The sequence below is a fragment of the Salmo trutta genome, chromosome 26, assembly GCF_901001165.1.
Source record: "Salmo trutta chromosome 26, fSalTru1.1, whole genome shotgun sequence".
NCBI lineage: Eukaryota > Metazoa > Chordata > Actinopteri > Salmoniformes > Salmonidae > Salmo > Salmo trutta.
Window position 1 is genome coordinate 24681778 of NC_042982.1, and position 22466 is coordinate 24704243.

The window sequence follows — 22466 nt, forward strand, 5'->3', positions numbered from 1 at the left end:
GAGGTTTAGGGGCAGCGTTAAGATGCATGTTTACTGTCCTTAAATCCCTAAAGCTTTGTCACTGAAGCGTTACACACACTGTACAAGTCAAATAAGGATGCGCATCTGTCAATAGTCTGCACCCAAAACATGAGCATTAAAAACAAAAACAGCAGTAGCTTTGGGTTTAAATTAGTTAGGGGAAATTGTAGAACACCACCCCCATGTGCTCTTAAGCTTATGTTGCTTATGGCATAAATACAATGGTTCCGATTAAGGATTAGAGGATATTGTAGACTTACACATCCTTTAAAAATACATTCAAAATATTTCTGATGGTGATTTTTGAAAGGTGATAAATGCATTTGAAATGTGTTTCATCCATGACTCATGTCCCCGTCCCTCCTTGTCTCCACCCCAGGTAACGGGGTTCCCCAGTTCCAGCCCATCGCCCTGAACTCTGGCTCCCGTATCCAGCTGCTGGTCAACGGCTCTCTGCTCATCAAACACGTGCTGGAGGAGGACAGCGGCTACTACCTGTGTAAGGTCAGCAACGATGTGGGAGCTGACGTCAGCAAGTCCATGTACCTCACCGTCAAAAGTAAGACTCCAAAACTACTGTAACGTTTCTTTTTGACTTCCTTGTTAGACTAACTCTGTTTGGTATTGTTGGGTGAAGCATCAAATGACAAGTGTGTATTTTTTATTTTATTTATTTTTATTGAACCTTTATTTAACTGTATCAGGTCTGTGAGTTTGGGTCAGAGGAAAGGAGGGGAATATAAGGGTAAAAAGTTGACCCCACAGTATAGTCACTGGGGGGGGGGGGGGGGGGGGGTGTGTATAACCGGGTGTTTTTCTGTTGAGCAGCTAAGGACTTATGTCCCCTCCATTACACTCACAACTCTTCATTCAAGCAGAGTCTGCCATGTGGAAAAGAGAGGGAGAGCACAACACCACTACACCACTGTGCTCTCTTTTTCTCTGGCCTGCTTTCTCTGTCTGTCTGTCTGTCTGTCTGTCTGTCTGTCTGTCTGTCTGTCTGTCTGTCTGTCTGTCTGTCTGTCTGTCTGTCTGTCTGTCTGTCTGTCTGTCTGTGTCTGTGTCTGTGTCTGTGTCTGTGTCTGTGTCTGTGTCTGTGTCTGTGTATGATAATGATACTGTTGCCCTACTTATCCTACATTGCCTGCATCACATTTCAAATGACATATAGCACCTTCATAAGGTCACCAGTATGCCATCTCTCTATCTGTATTTCCCTGAAGTCACAGACATGTCTTGTAACACCCAATATGTTATCTACTGGTATCAGCCCTGTCCCTGGCTGCGTATTGATTTGTATTACAGTGTTTTCCTATAGCCTTGTAGACATGATGTGTGAATGACAAGAGGGAGAGGGCCTGCCTTGCCAGGTCTATTTTAATCAGTACCTGCAGCAGCAAAATGTAACTAAGTGTAGCATCACTAATCCCTTTCTGGCTACAAAACCAGCCTGAGACAGAACCAAGGCCTGGGCCATGGGCTAATCATCATTACTGTAACGTCAGTGGGACTTGGAGAGGAACTGGGATACAGTTCAGTGACATAAGGTCACTCATTAGACACTGTGTCATTCCAAAGGTTTAGTCATTGAACAATGGACCTTAGGGTTGCTCAGATGGCCTATAGGCTACTGTAGTAACTGTACATTGAATCATCACACAGTTGAAACAGATACAGTCTGAGTGATGAGTCATGACATACTGAAACAAGGACAGGACATGGTTTTGTATTGGAGTCCAGACAGTTTGTGATGTCTCTCTCTGCTGTGTTGACTGGTGTGGCTGCAGCATGTGGAGTATGTTAATGACCTGGTCACCAGTCTCCTGGCACTGCCAGTCTGGCTTCGCTGCGTGGGGGAAGTATTCTCATTTGATGGTGCTCAGATGTGAGGAGAGCTTATTTTCTGTTGCTGTTCTTATCAAGCTGTTGCAGGAGCCCCCCTGCTAAGCTGCTCTCTCTGTCAGAGCCAAATGCAGCTCCCTCCTGGCATTGACTGCTACATAATAATGCAAACACACACAAACACACATAGACAGACACACACACACGCAAAGATGGTCAAACGTGTGCTCCTACAGTACACACAATCCCACATTTACACACACACATGCGCACACACTATCTCTAACATGCATCCATTCAGATTCACATAATGTAAATAAATACACCCCTCTCATACACCCTCTCTCACACATCAGTAACCATACATACACATGTAAACATCATCAATACACACAGCCTTTTAGGTTCCATCTCATGCCTTTGCATTTCATATACTTACTCTGATTTGTGCAAACAAGCATGAACAATCTATTTAGACAGAGTCTCTGATCATGGTGTGGCTAAGACACTGAGAAGATCAAATCAAATGGTATTTGTCGTGCGCCGAATACAACAGGTGTAGACTTTACAGTGAAATGCTTACTTACAAGCCAATGCCGTTTTAAGAAAATGCCAACAAAAAAAAGTAAGAGATAAGAAGAGCAAATTAAAGAGCAGCAGTAAATAACAATAGCGGGGCTATATACAGGGGGTACCGGTACAGAGTCAATGTCAATGTATGGGGGCACCTTTGTTGAGGTAATTGAGGTAATATGTACATGTAGGTAGAGTTATTAAAGTGACTATGCATAGAAAATAACAGAGAGTAGCAGCAGCGTTCCAGAGGGGGTGGGGGGAATGCAAATAGTCTGGGTAGCCATTTGATTAGCTGTTCAGGAGTCTTATGGCTTGGGGGTAGAAGCTATTTAGGAACCTCTTGGACCTAGACTTGGTGTTCCAGTACCGCTTGCCATGCGGTAGCAGAGAGAACAGTCTATGACTAGGGTGGATGGAGTTGTTGACAATTTTTAGGGCCTTCCTCTGACACGAAACCAGGCAGTGATGCAACCCGGCAGGATGCTCTCAATGGTGCAGCTGTAAAACCTTTTGAGGATCTGAGGACCCATGCCAAATCTTTTCAGTCTCCTGAGGGGGAATAGGTTTTGTCATGCCCTCTTCACGACTGTCTTGGTGTGTTTGGACAATGTTAGTTTGTTGGTGATGTGGACACCAAGGAACTTGAAGCTTTCAACCTCCTCCACTATAGCCCCGTTGATGAGAATGGTGGCGTGCTCGGTCCTCCTTTTCCTGTAGTCCATAATCATCTTCTTTGTCTTGATCAAGTTGAGGGAGAGATTGTTGTCCTTGCACCACACGGTCAGGTCTCTGACCTCCTCCCTATAGGCTGTCTCATCATTGTCGGTGATCAGGCCTACCACTGTTGTGTCATCAGCAAACTTAATGAGGGTGTTGGAGTCATGCCTGGCCGTGCAGTCATGAGTGAACAGGGAGTACAGGAGGCTGAGCACGCACCCTTGAGGGGCCCTCGTGTTGAGGATCAGCGTGGCAGATGTGCTGTTACCTACCCTTACCACCTGGGGGCGGCCCGTCAGGAAGTCCAGGATCCAGTTGCAGAGGGAGGTGTTTAGTCCCAGGGTCCTTAGCTTAGTGATGAGCTTTGAGGGCACTATGGTGTTGAACGCTGAGCTGTCGTCAATGAACAGCATTCTCACATAGGTGTTCCTTTTGTCCAGGTGGGAAAAGGCAGTGTGGAGTGCAATAGAGATTGCATCATCTGTGGATCTGTTGGGGCAGTATGCAAATTGGAGTGGGTCTAGGGTTTCTGAGATAATGGTGTTAATGTGAGCCATGACCAGCCTTTCAAAGCTCTTCTTGGCTACAGACGTGAGTGCTATGGGTCGGTAGTCATTTAGGCAGGTTACCTTAGTGTTCTTGGGCACAGATACTATGGTGGTCTGCTTGAAACATGTTGGTATTACAGACTCAGACAGGGAGAGGTTGAAAATGTCAGTGAAGACACTTGCCAGTTGGTCAGTGCATGCTCGGAGTACACGTCCTATTAATCCGTCTGGCCCTGCGGCCTTGTGAATGACGAGCATCGGTATAGTACGATTCGTTCTTAGTCCTTTATTGACGCTTTGCCTGTTTGATGGTTCGTCGGAGGGCATAGCGGGAATTGTTATAAGCTTCCGGGTTAGAGTCTCGCTCCTTGAAAGCGGTAACTCTACCCTTTAGCTCAGTGCGAATGTTGCCTGTAATCCATGGCTTCTGGTTGGGGTATGTACGTACAGTCACTGTGGGGATGACGTCCTCGATGCACTTATTGTTAAAGCCAGTGACTGATGTGGTGTACTCCTCAATGCCATCGGAAGAATCCCGGAACATATTCCAGTCTGCGCTAGCAAAACAGTCCTGTAGTTTAGCATCTGCTTCATCTGACCACTTTTTTATATACCGAGTCACTGGTGCTTCCTGTTTACATTTTTTCTTGTAAGCAGGAATCAGGAGGATATAATTATGGTCAGATTTGCCAAATGGAGGGTGAGGGAGAGCTTTGTACCGTCTCTGTGTGTGGAGTGAAGGTGGTCTAGATTTTCTTTTCCTCTGGTTGCACATTTAACATGCTGATAGAAATGAGGTAAAACTGATTTAAATTTCCCTGCATTAAAGTCCCCGGCCACTAGGAGCGCCGCCTCTGTTTGCTTATGGCGGTATACAGCTCATTGAGCGCGGTTTTAGTGCGAGCATCGGTCTGTGGTGGTATGTAGACAGCTACGAAAAGTACAGATGAAAACTCTCTAGGTAGATAGTGTGGTCTACAGCTTATCATGAGATACTCTACCTCAGGCGAGCAAAACCTTGAGACTTCCTTAGATATCATGCACCAGCTGTTGTTCACATATATGCATAGGCCCCCGCCCCGTGTCTTACCAGAGGCTGCTGTTCTGTCCTGCAGAGTGTATAACCCGTCAGCTGTATGTTCTTAATGTCGTCGTTCAACCACAACTCGGTGTAACATAAGATATTACAGTTTTTAATGTCCCATTGGTAGGATATCGTGCTTTCAGCTCGTCCCATTTATTTTCCAGCGATTGAACATTAGCTAGCAGGACGGAAGGCAAGGGCAGATTAGCCACTTGTCGCCTGATCCTCGCAAGGCACCCTGATCTTTTTCCACAAAATCTCTGTTTCCTTCTACAGCGAATCACGGGGAACTGGGCCTGGTCGGGTGTCTGTAGTAGTATGTCCCTCCCGTCCTACTCATTGAAAAATAACTCTTTGTCCTGTTTGAGGTGAGCAATCGTAGTTCTGATGTCCAGAAGCTCTTTTCGGTCATAAGAGACGGTAGCAACAACATTATGTACAAAACAAGTTACGAACAACGCAAAAAAACTAACAAAATACCATGGTTGGTTAAAAGCCGATAAGACGGCAGCCCTCCCCTCCGGCGCCATTGTTCACAGATGCAACAGTCAGTGGCTGTATGCTAGCTAGCATGGCTACGATGCCTTGGCCTACTCCACCCAGTGTACTGTACAGTATGAGCTTGTCATAGTTAATGAGGCTAACATGGAAGTGCTTATGTAGCACTCAGTGTTTCCACCAGTACATTAGCTCACTGGAGGCCATGGTTGCCATGCAGCGGCTAGACCTGTGGTGACACTGACTCTCAGCCCTCCTAGAGACAGCACATTTACACAGCCAATCAGCAATTGGCTGGGCCCAGGCACCATTACTTTTTTCACATTACCACACAGGTCATTGGTCAGCATGCCATAAACAGTAGCTATGCAGTTGATTAATGCCTACTTATCACTGACAGACAGTTGGCTGTACACTGTAGCCAGGCCCAACAACAGCAAGACGCTTCCAGACACAAGAAAGTCTCTTTCTCTCCTCTCTACCTTCTTTTCCCAGGAGGTATTTGTCTCCTGTTGTCATCTCAGCATTCTGTGGCAGTGTGGTGGTGAGTGAGTGTGAGAGAGTAATTGTGCAGGAGAACAGGGCATTAAAGTTGCTCCACACAACCAGGCATCCCTGTGCTGTATGGCCTGTGAGAAGAATGCTTGGCCGGCCTGAGGAGTGTGTGTGTATGTATTGTAAATATGCGTGTGTGGGTGTATTGTAGGCTATATGCATTTAAATGTGTGTGTGTGTTTATGGGGGGTATTGCCCAGTGAGGCATTGCGTGGCGTGGTGGCCTACTTTCCCACGATGCCCGGCGAGGAGAGGAGATGATGAAATGAGGGTTGAAGCGTATTATCCTCACACAGCACCGTCAGCCCAGCCTCAGCCCCAGATCAGCCTCCACCACGACACTGAGACCAGCACGCCCCAGGACACACAATATCATTGGGAATGTACAGGGGGAGGTGGGGAGAGCAAGAGATTTGCTTTTAATGTATCAGTCTCAAAGTCTTTCCTAGCCTACTGTAAGTGTGTGTGTATGTGTGAGCTGGCTACATTGTACTGTACTGTAGGTCAGGATGGAGGAGTTAGGTGGAGAGCTGCTCCTGATCACCAGATTCAGTAAACCTTCAAAAGCTTCATCAGGAAGACGGAGGGAGATTTAGGGCTGTTATAGAAAGGGGCGTTACAGTAACACTAATTGTAAAGGGGACCTACTGTGAGCGTGTCTCTGTGTAGTGAGCTGTATAGATTCCCTACTTTATAGATTCCTGCTCGTTCTCTTCTATAGCCAACTCTCATTTCCTGTTTATTTTTACTCAAATCTCTCAAGACTATTTTAATTCAATGATGATCGACATCTTGGAGAGGGGAAATTCTGATTATCCAAAAATCCCAGAGTTGTGATGTCTTTGGGGCTTTTGTTAGTGGTATCCATCATGCTACTGAGGGGTTGGAAGCTATCATTACATGATGGTACAGCTGTACTCTTGTCACTCATCCTAATATCACATTTCATGCCTTATAACCCCTGAACTGTGCACTCAGACTCAAGATGCTTTCTGTAAAAGTGTACTTATTCGCTTGAGTGGATTGAAAAGGAAGACCATTAGTGTTTCAGTATGCACTGCTGCCTGCCTGCCCTCCCTCTCCTAACTATCCTGTGTGTGTGTGGGCACATTTGTGCATGCATGTGTGTGTCACCGGCAGATGAAGCTCTTCAGTGCGCTTCTGCTTAATTTAAACCCGTCAGTACTTAAATTAGAGACAGACTAAGTAAGGGCACAGGGGAGCAGCTATTTGCATGTGGTGTTCTACCTCATTTTCAGTCCCTCTCTTCTACAGAGAAGGGGTACAGATCAAAAAGATACAAGGATTTTTCTCCTGCTGTGCAGATAATACATTTTCCTCAAAATCCTACAGTAAGATGTTTTCATTTTATTTGATATACCAATGTTTTTCCCTTTACCAAAATTGAACTCTATAATGTTCTGTTCATCATGCACAATTTCAAGACCGGCAGTTTTTGCAATTCAAACCTTTTAAAAATGCTACTGGATGATTGTTTTCTTAGTCAGTTGTAGTCCATCCAATATGGCAACCTCCCCCTCAGTCTCCCTTTGCCTAGTGACACACAGCCAGCCCTGACTGTGACCTGACAGACAGATAGGAATAGAAACCTCCTCCCTCTCTCTGTCTCGCTCTCCCTCTCACTCGCTCTCGCTCTCTCTCTCTCCCCTTCTCTCTTTCTCTCCCTACTGCGCTTTATTACCAGGCTCTGTAACATCGCTGGATATTAAAAAATATACATCAACCAAGCAATTATGGGCCATCAAAAAGAATACTGGTAGCCTGGGGGGCTACTGAGGGCTGTGTGGTGAATGTAGCGAGGAGAGAGAAGTCTGGTTGAGAGCAGCCTTTTGTTGTCCCCCAACCTTCTTTAACAAGTCTCAGGTTGTTGTGAGGATGGTTTAAGATGGAGAACACCTTGAGCTGCCTGTTTGTTCTCGGTCATCTTTGACACCTGAGGCCTTTACTGTAGCAGTACTGGGAGTGTCACAGCAAACTGAGTATGACACCGTGACAGCACAGAGGAGGCAGTCTCCGTAGCTTTAACAGACAGCCACAGCAGACAGACATTTCCCTGTAATTTGATCATGTGGACCTGTGCTGATCACACAGTGATGGAGCTGGGTTATATGCCAGAGCTACGCGTGTGATAACAATAGCAGATCGTTTGCCTGTGTTGTTTGAAAGGCATGTCAGAACTAGGATTCTTCTTATTTTCTGCGTTTTTTTTCTCCCCTCCTCCGGCTCCCCCTCTTCCCTCCTCTCCTCAAAGGCGGAGCGCTCATCAAGGCATGCCCTCGGTCTCGCGGGGGCAGGAGTAGGAGAACATCAGGCAGGTCTCCTGCCGCCCGCCACGGCGCTGCCTGCTGCCTCAGATGTAGAAACTACCCCTGTTAAGGAGCAATAACATTTAGAGAAGGGCTGAGGAGGATTTTTGAATGTGCCTCACTTAAAATTCATAGTTGTCACGCTAAATAAATCAGCGTTCTTTGGCGTAGCTTGAGAGTGAATAAGAGATGAGGCTTAAACGTTGGCAGACCTTAGTCTGACACATTCAATCATGTCAGAGACGGGCTGTCAGCTAGCGGAGCCACACCCCCTCCTACACACACACCCCTCTGAGTGTGTCACCTGGGATTATGTGTGGTTTGTTTTTGCTGCATGTGTTTCTCTGTTTTTCTGAATTTGTGTGTGTGTTCTGTGTATGAGTGTTGCCTTCTTGTGTTGGTGTGCGACTGTGTGTGTAGAAGACAGCGGAGAGGTCGAGGCTCTGAGTGTGTGTGTGTGTGTGTGTGTGTGTGTGTGGAGAGGTAGTGAGACAGCAGTGGGGCCAGAGGAGTAGTCTTGTCTGCTGTGTATGAATAATCAAAGTGGGCTCTCATCATTAAATCATAGCCGCCCTGGTGGGATAGGAGAGAGAGAGGAGAGAGATCACAGTTACACTGCTGCAGGGGAACATGCTCTCAGACAGTGTTTCTGAGACGTGCCACGAGTCCTCTCTGCTCGTACTACCCACTTAGCTCCTGGAGAAACAGCTCCTATAACACACACACACACACACACACACACACACACACACACACACACACACACACACACACACACACACACACACACAGACACACATACACACACACACAGACACACATACACACACACACAGACACAGACACAGACACACACACACAGACACAGACACACAGACAGACAGAGACACAGACACAGGCTACAGCACCAGCCCCCAGACGTATCCCATTGTCTTAGCCGGTAGGATGTACTGTATGGATGATCTTGTTAAACACATCAATGTAACTGTGATATACACAAACCTATGTGAGACAGTATAGGTCTGTGTTGTGTATCTGTACAGTAGTAGAAGACACCTGCAGCAGTTTATAGCTGGACTGGGGTATTTCCCCAAATACACACACACACACACCCACACACACACACACACTGCTAATGAGTGTGGTGTGTCGTAGTGCCGTAACGCCAGATGAGCTCTACACACACCGTGGGGAGTTCAGACTAGTCACAGCTTTCCTCTGCTCTGTAGCACCCTGTCTCTGTCTCTGTCTGAGACGCTCTGCCTCAGGAACAACACGTAAGCAGTTGCTGTCTGTCTGTATCAAAGATGCTGTAGCAGAGACAAGACTGCTTACCTGAAGGCCTGTTTTTGAACCATTAGTGTTCAATGTATTGTGGGAACCAGGGCGATCTAAATAGGAGTTCAATCCTCTCCATAGTTGACTATTCTCACCCGTGATGTTGGGAATGAGTCCCCCCTTAGGCTTTAGGGTGGCAGAGGCCAGTCTGTGAACTTATAGTGAATTGTTAAAGGAGAATGTATGAGCCTCTGTTGAGTTAAATAAAAGTTACAACCTCTGCGTCAATCTCTCCCTTTCTTTCCTCTCCCCCTCTCTCTCAGTCCCGGCCATGATCACGTCGTACCCCAACACCACCATGGCCACGGTGGGCCAGCAGAAGGAGATGAGCTGCACGGCCCACGGGGAAAAGCCCATCATGGTGCGCTGGGAGAAGGAGGAACGCATCATCAACCCAGAGACCAGCCGCTACACCGTCGTGGTCAAAGAGGTGGCTGACGAGGTCATCTCCACTCTGAAGGTGCGCTGGGGGCTTGGGGCCTCCACCTCAAAAGGGGGTGATGTATATAGTTGTGTTTGTACTGAGCTGGTATTAGTATAGTACACTCTCAATATCGCATGAATAATTATAGTAGCCTTTGTACTTGCAGTGATTGATGCTGGACATTTTGTGTAGCCTATAAAATAACCAGAGGTTATGATCAGTTGAATACTGAACTATGATGGTGCATTATGGTGATGCTTCCTGGTTAAAAACTACATTGACCTCTCCTCAGATTTTGCCCACTGTTCGGGAAGATTCTGGATTCTTCTCCTGCCATGCAATCAACTCCTATGGTGAAGACAGAGGGATCATTCAGTTAACAGTGCAAGGTAAACCCCTGGCTTCAGCTCCAGCTTCTTAAACTGTTTCTTCATAGTGGAACCTTTTTGTTGCTACTGTAAGTTGTTCCTGACTACATGAGCCAATATCTCTGGGCCCTAGTTAACTTCAGCCTGCAGTTTGTTTCTCCTTCTCAGGACAACTAAGTGGACAGGTAAACCTCTCTATCTAATCTGTGTGTGTGTGGTGTTAAACGCGTTTAGAACCTCCAGACCCTCCCGAGGTGGAGATCCGAGAGGTCAGAGACCGGACAATCGCCCTCCGCTGGACCATGGGCTTCGACGGAAACAGCCCTATCACAGGATATGACATTGAGTGCAAGAACAAATCAGGTAGGGCTGGCATATAGGCCTATGGAATAACATGATACATCCATATGAAATTGCATATGACATAATTACAACTAAATCTGTTTCTGCATCAGCTAACTTGTTTGTTGTTGGTTGTCATGTCATACAGAGATGCTAATAGGTTCATTGTGTTTGCCCCCCCCCCAGCCTCGTGGAATTCAGCCCAGATAACAAAAGACGTGTCCCCCCAGCTGAACCAGGCCACCATTATAGACCTGCACCCCTCCTCCACCTACAACATCCGCATTTTCGCCAAGAACGACATCGGCAAGAGCGACACCAGCAACGAGCTCACTATCACCACTGACGAAGCAGGTCAGCCCACGCAGATCTCTCCTTCACCGGGTCAAAACATCATGTAGTTATGTTCCAAACAAGAGTCTGTTTGTCTTCAGATTTTAGCCATGGATATGTATTTATTTGTATTGTAATATTCCCTTGAATACAGTAAAGGTCCATCTCTCGTTCATAACAGAGCAAACGGATTTCATGTGCTGCAGCGCCATCTAGTGAAATATTTCCTAAATATAATTCATGTCTGAATGATTCAAAAAGGCCATGAAAAATGTTTTCACAGTTCTGGTCTACTTAAGGGGTGGCTCTCCCATATGCACCAATGCGATAGCAGCTGGGTCTAGTCTACTTAATTCATTCGCCATACACCAACCAGAAAAAAGTATCGTCTGCTGTCATCTCTGCCTCATTCAACTGAATCTCTCATAAGAGTATTTTGTGTTAATATTACACATCTGTTCTACAGCCCCCGATGGCCCTCCACAGGAAGTACAACTGGAGGCCACCTCTCCACAAAGCATCAAAGTCACCTGGAAGGTACTGTGTCTTCATGGAGTTAAACAGAGATATTTTCCTGTGTCTATCTGTGTCTACAGTATGTACAGTCTGATCCATCCCTCCTCCTCCTCCTCCTCAGGCCCCCCACAAGCACCTTCAGAACGGGGTGATCCGGGGCTACCAGGTGGGTTACAGAGAGTACAGCTCTGGAGGCAGCTTCCAGTTTAACATCATCAGCATGGACACCACAGGGGACAGCAGCGAGAGCATCACCCTGGACAACCTGAGGAAGTTCACTGAGTACGGGGTGGTGGTGCAGGCGGCTAACCGTGCTGGCACCGGGCCCTCCTCTCAGGAGGTCATCACCAAAACACTGGAGGATGGTTAGTATGGATCAGGGGGTTAAGGGGTGGGGTAGGGTAGAGTTGTGTGTGTGTGTGTGTGTGTGTGTGTGTGTGTGTGTGTGTGTGTGTGTGTGTGCCTGCATTCATGGGTGTGAGTTTTCAGGGCCATATTTGGTTTAGTTTACCTCTTGGTAGCATGAAAATGTTGCACAGTGTGAAAATTCACTGCCGTAGGTAGACTACCATCTTCTGGATGATTGCTGAATTACCTCAAACCGAAAGATTTGAAATCAGCAATACAGTTAGAAGCCAGTAGGGGGAGTTAATTCAGCCTAGTTTGACCATTGTCTGTACATTTGTCCTAACTTTCTTTCCCCTCCGGTCCCTTAACAGTCCCCTCGCGTCCCCCTGAGAATGTCCTGGCCATGGCCAAGTCTCCAGAAGTCATCTCTCTGTCCTGGTTGACCCTGCCCAAAGAGGCCCTGAATGGAAACCTGCAGGGCTACCGAGTCATCTACTGGGCCAACCTGGCAGATGGAGGTAGGGTTTATTAACACACGCTCAGAACACACCAGCTAGCAGGCACTTAGTGGACCACTGGTGGTGTGAGCACTATGATCCTAATGGTTTTAGCCCAGTCTCTAATTTTCCATATTAATTGTGCTATGTAGCATGTCATGTACTTGGCAGATTTGCGCCACTAGTTTCGTTTTTATTAGTAGTAGTAGTTTAGTTTTTAGTTTTCTCAACAGGCAACACTAGATCATGGGTTTGCCTTGTTGAATATTTGCAATATTTCAGCAACATTGCCATTTTCTCCTTAATTTCATTCTGCCAGTGTTGGTCAAATTAGTTACAAATTACACTTCTAGCTTTACTTATAAATCAACTATCCAATGAGTATTATATCTCAATAGACACATAGACACATCCTGTTCTGTATATAATCTAGTTGTCTAGTAGCTTCATTCTAGTGAGGTGGGTTATATGGAGGAAGGTATCACAGGGCCAGAGTGGGCAGCACCCAGAGCTAACACCATGCTCCTGCTCAGGCCCTGTGGATGGGATCCAGCCTGCAGCCTGCCGGGCCTCCATCAATAATTCACAGGATGCAGTATGTCACTGCTTCAGCTCAGTCTACAAGGACACTCAGTCAAGGACAAAGGAGACGCAGCAGACAGAGCACTACTGCCAGTAGTCAGTCATTACCATATCACAGATACTACCTCGGTCAAAAATCACAGTAGCTTACTGTGTATGGGAATCGTCTTGTATGGTAGTTTGCAGTGTGGTCTTACAGGGACCATGTTACAGGCTTATTGTGTTATTGTGGTCACTGTAGTTCTTTTAATTCTATCACACTGGAACATAGACTTGATTTGACAGGGTGTGAGAGTGAGTGATAAACTGTTGTGTAACCATTGTGTGACATTGTCAGAGTTGGGAGAGATCAGGAACGTGACCACCTCCTACCCATCTCTGGAACTGGATGGTCTGGAGAAATACACCAACTACAGCATCCAGGTTCTGGCCTTCACCCGGGCAGGGGACGGGGTGCGCAGCGAGCAGATCTTCACCCGGACCAAGGAAGACAGTGAGATACAAATCCTGGCTTGAGATACACTTGAGATAGATGTGGATCATTGCTTTCACATTGACATCAAAGCATGATTCCTGCAAAAGTTCAAGCTATGCATGCATACGTCAAATCAGATATCAGTAATAAAGCACTGTCTGCAATGGGTTTGATTAAGGCAATATGAGCCCAAATGTTTCTATTAATACTTGCAGTATATATGTATGTTTAACATAATCTTTATTCTCCTTCCTCCCACTAGTCCCTGGGCCTCCAGCGGGGGTTAAGGCCGCAGCCTCCACCAGCTCCGTGGTGTTTGTGTCCTGGCTCCCTCCTCTCAAACTCAACGGCATTATCAGGAAGTACATTGTCTTCTGCTCCAACCACCCCACGGTACGGAGCTCTATTATCATTAACACAGCTCTCATTATAACGCCGCCTCCAGTCCTGCCATTCTGGGCTGTATTTGAAAGTCCTGTACGGAGAGAGAACTCTTGAAGATTACTCCCCTGTTAAATGCACAGACATGTAACCCCCTTCCCTTTCTCCGTCCCTCTCTCCAGGTGATGAGTGAGTTTGAGGCTTCTCCTGATGTGTATTTCTACAGAGTGCCAAACCTGGCCCGCAACAGGAAGTACAGCATCTGGGTGGTTGCCGTGACAGCCGCTGGGCGAGGCAACAGCAGTGAGACCATCACAGTGGAACCTCGGGCCAAAGGTACAGGCTGCCTGTGTAACAGTGTAACAATCAAAACTAATCTGGCTGAAGTATTATTGATTGCAGTATAGTGTTGGTGATATTGCTTGCATTCTGTTTTTATTCATCATTGTTTTCCATAGGAATAGAATGGTACAGTCACAGTGGTGCATGTATGTAACCCCCATAGCTCCGGCCAGGATCCTGACGTTCAACGGAACAGTGACTACACCCTGGATGAGGGACATCGTCCTGCCCTGCAAGGCGGTCGGAGATCCACCCCCCACCATCAAGTGGCTGAAGGGAAAGTAAGTCAAGGCCTTAGAGATGTATAGAGATCGTAACGTTGTATCTGTGCCATTATGGCGTCTGTGACAGCCATTGAGGCTATCTACATTTTTAAGTATTTCATTTTTTTCTTATTTTGATGTTTTAAAAAAGTGCAAAGCTAATATTGGTGACTTACCGCCACCTGCAGGGCTGGAGTCTTGAAGCAAATATTGTGTGTCGTTCATTTATTGTGGCCACTCTATGGCAGTCATATAGCTTTAAGCTGTTTACGAACTAGGCAAACCATGCAAAACCAGGTTATTTCCAAGTAATGATCTCTATACATCTCTATGGTCAACACCCATCTGTCACATGATTCAACACAACGCAAGAATGTCAACATTTTTATCATGTTTTTACTCTGATCACATACTGTACTGAACATCATCTGGTCAACTCTACCTCTCAACAGCAATGGTACCCCTGCTCCTGTTCTGATTGACGGACGCCACAGTGTCCATAGCAACGCTAGTTTCATCATCCGGACGGTGAAAGCAGAGGACTCTGGGAACTACAGCTGTGTGGCCAGCAACAACTGGGGCTCTGATGAAATCACGCTGAACCTACAGGTTCAAGGTAAGACAGAGAGAGATGCAAAAGGATAATTGTCCAAAACTGTCCAATACTAATTGGTACTAACACTTCAAAGCCCTTTCTATGTAGGTTAGCAGTAGGTCTTCTGAGGACACTTTGTGGCTAGTTTGATGTAGCACAGATGCTTTGTGGTCATGGATCTTGTTCTAAACATCATTCCTTTTGTTCTACAGTTCCTCCAGACCAACCACGCCTCACAGTTACCAAGACAACTACCACGTCAATCACTCTGTCCTGGATACCTGGGGACAACGGAGGAAGCTCCATCAGAGGTGAGTGACATTAGGCCATTTGGACACACCAGAGACACCTCTACAAGGCATAGACCTCCTTTCCGACACCCCAGTGACACTTCAACAAGACAAATATTCCCATTCACACACACTAACTAATGACATTTCAAGAAGAGAGAAAGTAGACCTCCATTCAGAAACATTAACTAATGACATTTCAACAAGAGATAAAGTAGACCTCCATTCAAACACACTAACTAATGACATTTCAACAAGAGATAAAGTAGACCTCCATTCAGAAACATTAACTAATGACATTTCAACAAGAGATAAAGTAGACCTCCATTCAGAAACACTAACTAATGACATTTCAACAAGAGATAAAGTAGACCTCCATTCAGAAACACTAACTAATGACATTTCAACAAGAGATAAAGTAGACCTCCATTCAGAAACACTAACTAATGACATTTCAACAAGAGATAAAGTAGACCTCCATTCAGAAACACTAACTAATGACATTTCAACAAGAGATAAAGTAGAACTCCATTTGGGCAAACCAACAACACCTCAACAAGTCACTGGTAACTACTAAGACACACAAATTACACTTTAGTAACACGGCTAGTATCCTATTAGGACATTGGGTGAACAAAATCATCTTACAAGGCCCTCCTCTTCTCATTATCTTAGACAGGCCTAGTAATTGCGCTGAGTGGGGTGCTAAAACAGTGGAGAGGGAATAGATTCAAAAGGAACAAAGAAGATTAGGTGGGTTAAAGTGGAAGATTAAACCACTCAGTCAAGAAGAAAGCCCAATCACAGAAGGAGTAGCACTGGTGATTTATCATAGCTGGTCATCACTGGAACACAACAGGCTTCAGGCCTCTCAGGCTTTTTAAAAGAGATTTTAAGGGATATCCAGGATGATTTCCTATGGTATTTGTTTTCATGTCATGAGTCAAATGATCTTGTTTAGCCAATACAGTGTCTTATTTTCCTCTTGTCCGAGTAAATAGTGGCTATGATCAGGTGCTGTTGTCCTGCCTTATGTTACATTTAATGTTAATCAATCTCAATGGCATGTTTATAGGTATTTAGCCGATGTCTAACACTGAACAATCTGTTGGAAGGGAAGTGCAAATACTACAAGGTTCCACTTTGCTGTGCGAGCACTGTGAGTGATTATCTGGGTAATGTAGTTATTAGATTAACTTGGAGTATGTTGGGAGAGATTTTACAGTTATGCTCTGTCTCTGTCTTTTTCTCTTTATGTAGGCTACATCCTGCAGTACTCAGAGGACAACAGTGAGCAGTGGGGCAGCTTTCCCATCAGCCCTAGCGAGCGCTCGTACCGTCTGGAGAACCTGAAGTGTGGCACCTGGTACAAGTTCACCCTGACTGCTCAGAACGGAGTGGGCCCCGGACGCATCAGTGAGATCATTGAAGCGAAGACCCACGGAAAAGGTGGAGTTTTTTTATCAAGGATGGGCAACTGGCCCTCGGATCAAGTTTATTTTTAATTTTTTACTCAGTCGGGTTCTAAACTTACTGTTGCAAGTTAGAATAGTAGAATACACAAAGTGCAATTTTGAAATTTGGTTGTGCATCAGTAGTTTTTGTCTTATGTCAGTCACTGACAGTCACTCAATTAGCCCATGTCAGCTAAACATTTCTAGATTAGTCAATTAAATTAGTCTAGCGGCCAGCTATCTAAACTTAGTAATCATGGTCGAATTACCAGCCGAGGGGCCCCCATTGATTTAGTTAGTCAGTCTCACTCAGATATCACATTAAAAACTGCAAACACTTCTCTCCACCCTATAGTAAAATGTAAAACGGCTAATTTTCCTCTCCACCCCATGGCAAAAAGAGTGGAATTGCATGAAATTAGCTATAAAACTGCAACATTTTCGCTACGCCCAATGGCAAAATGTGTAGAATTGCACGAAATTAACTCTAAAACATAAAACAAATCTGCTAAAATGTTTTGCTCACAACGTGGTGGCGGTGGGCTGGGGTGTGTGTATGCACATGTGGGTACGCAGACCTGCAAGCAACTTTTTTGTGGCCCCCACCCCCTTCAATGTTGCCCATCCATGCTCTATAGCATCTCCACCACCACTGTCCCCTTAGAACGGACTCTAACTCAACAGTCATATCCAAAATTTTATCAAGCAATTCCTCAAACTAGCTCAATTATTATGTGCTGATCTGGTTCATAAATAAAATGTTACAGGCATCCTTAGAAGTCTACATCTGGTCTCGTCACCCCTCTTCTTTCCAGAGCCCCAGTTTGCCAAAGAACATGAGCTGTTTGCCAGCATCAACTCCACCCGGGTCAGGCTCAATCTAATTGGGTGGAACAATGGTGGCTGCCCAATCACCTCGTTCACCCTGGAGTACCATCCGATGGACACGGCAACGTGGACCACGGCTCAGCGCACCTCGCTAACCAAGAGCTACATCCTGTATGACCTGGCGGAGGCCACCTGGTACGAACTGCAGATGAAAGTGGTCAACAGCGCCGGCTCCGCCGAGAAGAAGATCATGTTCGCCACGCTCAACGCCGATGGAAGTGAGTTCAGTTCAGTGGTCTTCTAGGATGATACATTTTTTTCCTGAACCAGGGTAATTTCATATACCAAAGAAGGCCTTCCAAAGAGACATATTTGACTACGAAGCCTCAACCCTGGTGGTGCATCCTTAAATGATACTCAGGATGGTAGGTTCCCCAAGCTTATCTGGTTCCTCCCTCCGCAGGCACCATCCCTCCTTTGTTGAAGACAGTGGACCCCATCACAGACAACATGTCAGGCAACGAGGGGCTGAAGATGATGGTGACCATCACCTGTATCCTGGTGGCTGCTGTCATGGTCTTCATCCTCCTGATGGTACTGAAGAGGAGGAGGAGGGAGCAGAGGCTCAAGAGGCTACGCGGTAAGTCAGAACACACACACAAGCACACACAATAGAAACAAGGCACTTAATAACACACAAGCACTTTTTAGAGCTGTATGCTTTATGCTCAAGAGAGTAAGGATCAATTAACCTGAGCAGAACCAGTAGAATTGTGACTTTTAAATTGTTTTATTTAACTAGGCAAGTGAGTTAAGAACAAATTGTTATTTACAATGACGGCCTAGGAACAGTGGGTTAACTGCCTTGTTCAGGGGCAGAACAACACATTTTTACCTTGTCAGCTCAGGGATTTGATCTAGCAACCTTTTGGTTACTGGCCCAAAGCTCATAACCACTAGGCTACCTGCCGCCCCAAGAGGCTAAGAGGCTATCAGTTTAGCTAACAGCGTAGAACGGTCTGATCAGATCTAGTGTTCCACTTTTAATTTGCCCCACTCTAATGTTCTAGTTTTCCACATCTAGGAAATTAGCTTCTGTCAACCACAACTCTGCGTTGTTACTAATTTACTATATGCTGACTTTACAGATGCAAAAAGCCTGGCAGAAATGCTGATGAGGTACGTGAAGTGGAATACATGTTAACTTTAGATAGGAACCATAAAATACTTTAAACTAGCTGTCCAGTGTATTTCTATGAAATATTACCTATAATTACTTACAATATGAGTGAAATAGTTTCCCTTCCAACGTTCTTTTATTCAGTTTAAAAAAAAACAACTTTTCTGTGTTGGAATGGTGTGTGCGTTCCCCGACAACAGAATGTTGTGGGCGTATACCAGCCGTTAAAAATATTAATACAAATAGATTGCTGATTGGCCAGTTCATCCTCCTCTAGACCGCTGCTGATTGGCCAGCTCATCCTTCTCAGGAGTATGATATACTCTATGAGGAAATAGTCTTTTTAAAAGTCTGTTTGAGACTCAAGTTTAAGGTAGGGTTTTTGAAGTGTTTTTTTCTCCAATTTATGCTTAGGCCACAAATACTGTACGTCTCATAAGATGAGTCAACAACATTATTTAGGTATGAGTTATCAAAATATGAGTTTTTAAAACTGATATTTTCACTGGACAGTTACTTTAAAACTATGACTGAATACTATCTCCTAGTAAAAACACACGGACACCAGACACATCCAACAAGCAGCAGACCATGAGAATGCACATCGATATCCCCCGAGCCCAGCTGCTCATCGAGGAGAGAGATACTATGGAGATTATTGGTGAGACCCCTGTCTTCCCCGCCAGTTTACAGTATGCTTATCCCTTGCATGTTATATTTGATAATCTTTTCCAAGAACTCATTGTCTTCCTTCCTGTTTTCTGTCTGTCAGACGACAGGTCGACGGTGCTGCTGACTGATAATGACTTTGGGGAGACGTCCAAACAGAAGTCGTCCACGGTCACGCACACAGTCCATTACCAGTCCCTGTCGCAGGCCACCGGCCCACTGGTGGACGTCTCTGACGCCCGGCCTGGAACCAGTAAGAGCCTTACCTATTTAATCACCTCTATATCCCACCCCTCACCACCTTTACTCTGATGTACAGTAAGCTACTAGCCTAATGTCGTCCCCTGAAAGAATAGGGGCAATTCAGTGTTTATTTGGTTGTAGTTATGTGAAATAAGAGAATGCTCTTTGTCAAGATTAATATTTTTTTATATAGTTGCATTCAATCCAAGCATCATTGTACATATTTCTCTCTCATGTGCATGTAACTGTACCCCAGTCCTCCAATCAGTGTTTAGACTTCAGAGTTTTTAAAATAAACAATAGCTCTAACAATAAACCTCCAGGTATCCACATACCCTGATCCCAAATCCATTCTAAGCAAACTAGAATCTTCAGCTTATCATAGTTTCAACCCTCAGATCCACTTACAGAGCCCACAGCCCAGAGCAGTGTGAGCCAAGGTAGTGGCTAGACAGTGGCCTATGGAGGCTCTTACTGCTGAACTTCAGTAGAGTTGAGCTGATGAAGAGTGGAGAGGCCTCTGGCTCCACCTGACCGCTCACCTGATTGGCCTCATTGAAGCTGACCAGGAAGCACAGTGGGCCTGAACCTTATCTGCTGACTCAGCCACATCTATCCAGAGTGTTGGGCAAACACTGCCTGCTGTGCCAGTTTCCAACCCGCTGATGGAATGACTACTACCTACTACTATTACCACTGCTATTCTTCTCTGGCTTCTCCAGGCCGGATCTAATCATGGCCGTTCTAAAGGGACATTCTGATTTGGTGCCATTGATGCATAGCACAGTAGGTTAAATGTCTGGGTCAGACCGAATATAATACTATTTTTGTCTTTGGGGAATATTATATCAACTGTGAAAGGTTAGCATGATACTGTAATTTTTATTGATCAACAGATGTTTGTGTAATTTGATACACAGACAATTAAGACTCAATATACAGTATGCAATTTACTTTCTAGTAGCTCTTCAGTGGTATGTCCAGTGGCACCCTATTCTATATGGACACTGGTCAATAGTAGTGCACTACATAGTAGTGCACTACATAGGGGATAGGGTGCCATTTCTGACACTGCCTAGGCCTCTCACCAGTAAAGATCTTGGCCCTTTCATCCCCAGACCCCACAGCACGCCGCACTGCCAAAGCAGGCCCTGCAGCCAGCAGGAACCGCTATGCCAGCCAGTGGACTCTGAACCGGCCACAACCACCCACCTCCTCCCACACCCTGAGCACAGACTGGAGACTGCCCACACCGCGCGCCACCGGCTCTGTGGACAAGGAGAGCGACAGCTACAGCGTCAGCCCATCGCAGGACACAGGTACTGGACTGACCCTATGTCTCACATACAACATTAGTCTGCAGCAAAGGGGAGACCACTACTACTGTACGTGGAAGGGTCAGAGTGCTCACGGTATGTTTTAAGATATTTCCTATATATCTTAGGAAATTTCAGCTGCATTCATACACTATAATGGATGTTGTGTCTCTGTGTGTATTTGTGTGTGACTACCCAGACCGCGCGCGGAGCAGCATGGTGTCGACGGAGAGCGCGTCGTCTACGTACGAAGAGCTAGCCCGGGCCTATGAGCACGCCAAGATGGAGGAGCACCTGCGGCACGCCAAGTTCACTATCACAGAGTGCTTCATCTCCGACACCTCCTCAGAGCAAATGACGGCCGGCACCAACGAGTACACAGACAGCCTAGCATCTAGCACGCCTTCTGAGTCAGGCATCTGCAGGTTCACCGCCTCCCCGCCCAAGCCTCAGGACATCAGCCGGGTCATGAACATGGCCGCACCAAAGGCCCACAGACCGGGTAAGGAGAAGGTAGCACTCATATACAGAACATACACAGACATACACTGCAAACACACACACACACAGTACAGTTCAAACCTGGAAATGATTATGTATTATTTTCCTCATTAGTCTAGATCAGTGTTTTCCAACTCCGGTCCTCCCCCAACAGTACATATTGCTCTTGTGGCCCTCGACAAGCACTCCTGATTCTACTAATCATCAAGAGCTTGACAAGTTGAATCAGGTGTTTTCGTCTGGGGCTACAACAAAAATGTGTACTGTAGGGGGTACTGGAGGACCGGAGTTGGAAAACACTGCTATAGATAGTTCAGTTCTGCTCCAATTAGGCCTTGGGCCACAGCATTACAACTGTAACATCCACAGCTCTCTGGGCCTGTTCAAAGTTAAGTTTCATAGCTTTCATTTAACGCAGCATTTTACAAAATGCCTATTGCAAAATAATGATCATGAGATACTCTTCCTCAGGTAACACCTCTGGCATGCTGTTAATGCTCGATGAAGTACAAACACCATTAAAACCCAGTAATACCCCTCACAGTGCTGTATTCAGCTTTAGCTCTCTGCAGAAATGTCTGCACATGGAGGAGCTGTCCGTACGTCCGTCTGTCAGGCTATCCGTCTTTCTGACACTGTCCTCTCCCGGGTTGGCCTCATATGACTTGCTTCTTCTCACCTCCCATTCCTATTGGTTACACTGTCTAGTGCAGTTTGTGGACAGACCAAACAGACTGGGTTGAAATACATAGATATGAGGAAATTCCTATTTTCAAATACTTTTTGTAAAAAATACACACACACAGAGACAGAATGTATTGTGCGTTTAGTGAGTCCTGGCCTGCCTAGTTGTCATTCTGGGCTGGGGGTATGTAGACTAGCTAGTTGTTGATGGTGTCTGGAGGTAGGGACTGGGCTGGGGTGAGCGAGACGAGGTAGACAGGTTTTGGCTATCTGAGCTGGGTCTTGAGTTTCCGTTCCTCATTATGTTTTCATGGTGCGTACACAAGCCA

General features: G+C 45.8%; 1 protein-coding gene across 3 annotated transcripts in view; it reads left to right on the forward strand.

Moving 5' to 3' along the window:
* The window catches only part of LOC115163496 (Down syndrome cell adhesion molecule homolog), a 137817-nt gene that overhangs the window by 111226 nt on the left and 4125 nt on the right, over window positions 1-22466 (forward strand). For 2 of the 3 annotated variants that reach the window (XM_029715425.1, XM_029715427.1), the window contains 22 exons: window positions 401-580; window positions 9770-9966; window positions 10223-10319; window positions 10533-10661; window positions 10827-10994; window positions 11440-11510; window positions 11611-11854; window positions 12209-12355; window positions 13254-13409; window positions 13654-13784; window positions 13955-14108; window positions 14278-14395; window positions 14830-14993; window positions 15185-15283; window positions 16523-16711; window positions 17532-17822; window positions 18008-18184; window positions 18693-18723; window positions 19273-19385; window positions 19497-19646; window positions 20755-21048; window positions 21152-21454. In XM_029715425.1, coding sequence (XP_029571285.1) covers window positions 401-580; window positions 9770-9966; window positions 10223-10319; window positions 10533-10661; window positions 10827-10994; window positions 11440-11510; window positions 11611-11854; window positions 12209-12355; window positions 13254-13409; window positions 13654-13784; window positions 13955-14108; window positions 14278-14395; window positions 14830-14993; window positions 15185-15283; window positions 16523-16711; window positions 17532-17822; window positions 18008-18184; window positions 18693-18723; window positions 19273-19385; window positions 19497-19646; window positions 20755-21048; window positions 21152-21454 — 3603 coding nt within the window. The remainder of the gene's footprint in view (window positions 1-400; window positions 581-9769; window positions 9967-10222; window positions 10320-10532; window positions 10662-10826; window positions 10995-11439; window positions 11511-11610; window positions 11855-12208; window positions 12356-13253; window positions 13410-13653; window positions 13785-13954; window positions 14109-14277; window positions 14396-14829; window positions 14994-15184; window positions 15284-16522; window positions 16712-17531; window positions 17823-18007; window positions 18185-18692; window positions 18724-19272; window positions 19386-19496; window positions 19647-20754; window positions 21049-21151; window positions 21455-22466) is intronic. The other variant, XM_029715426.1, reaches the window with a different exon arrangement.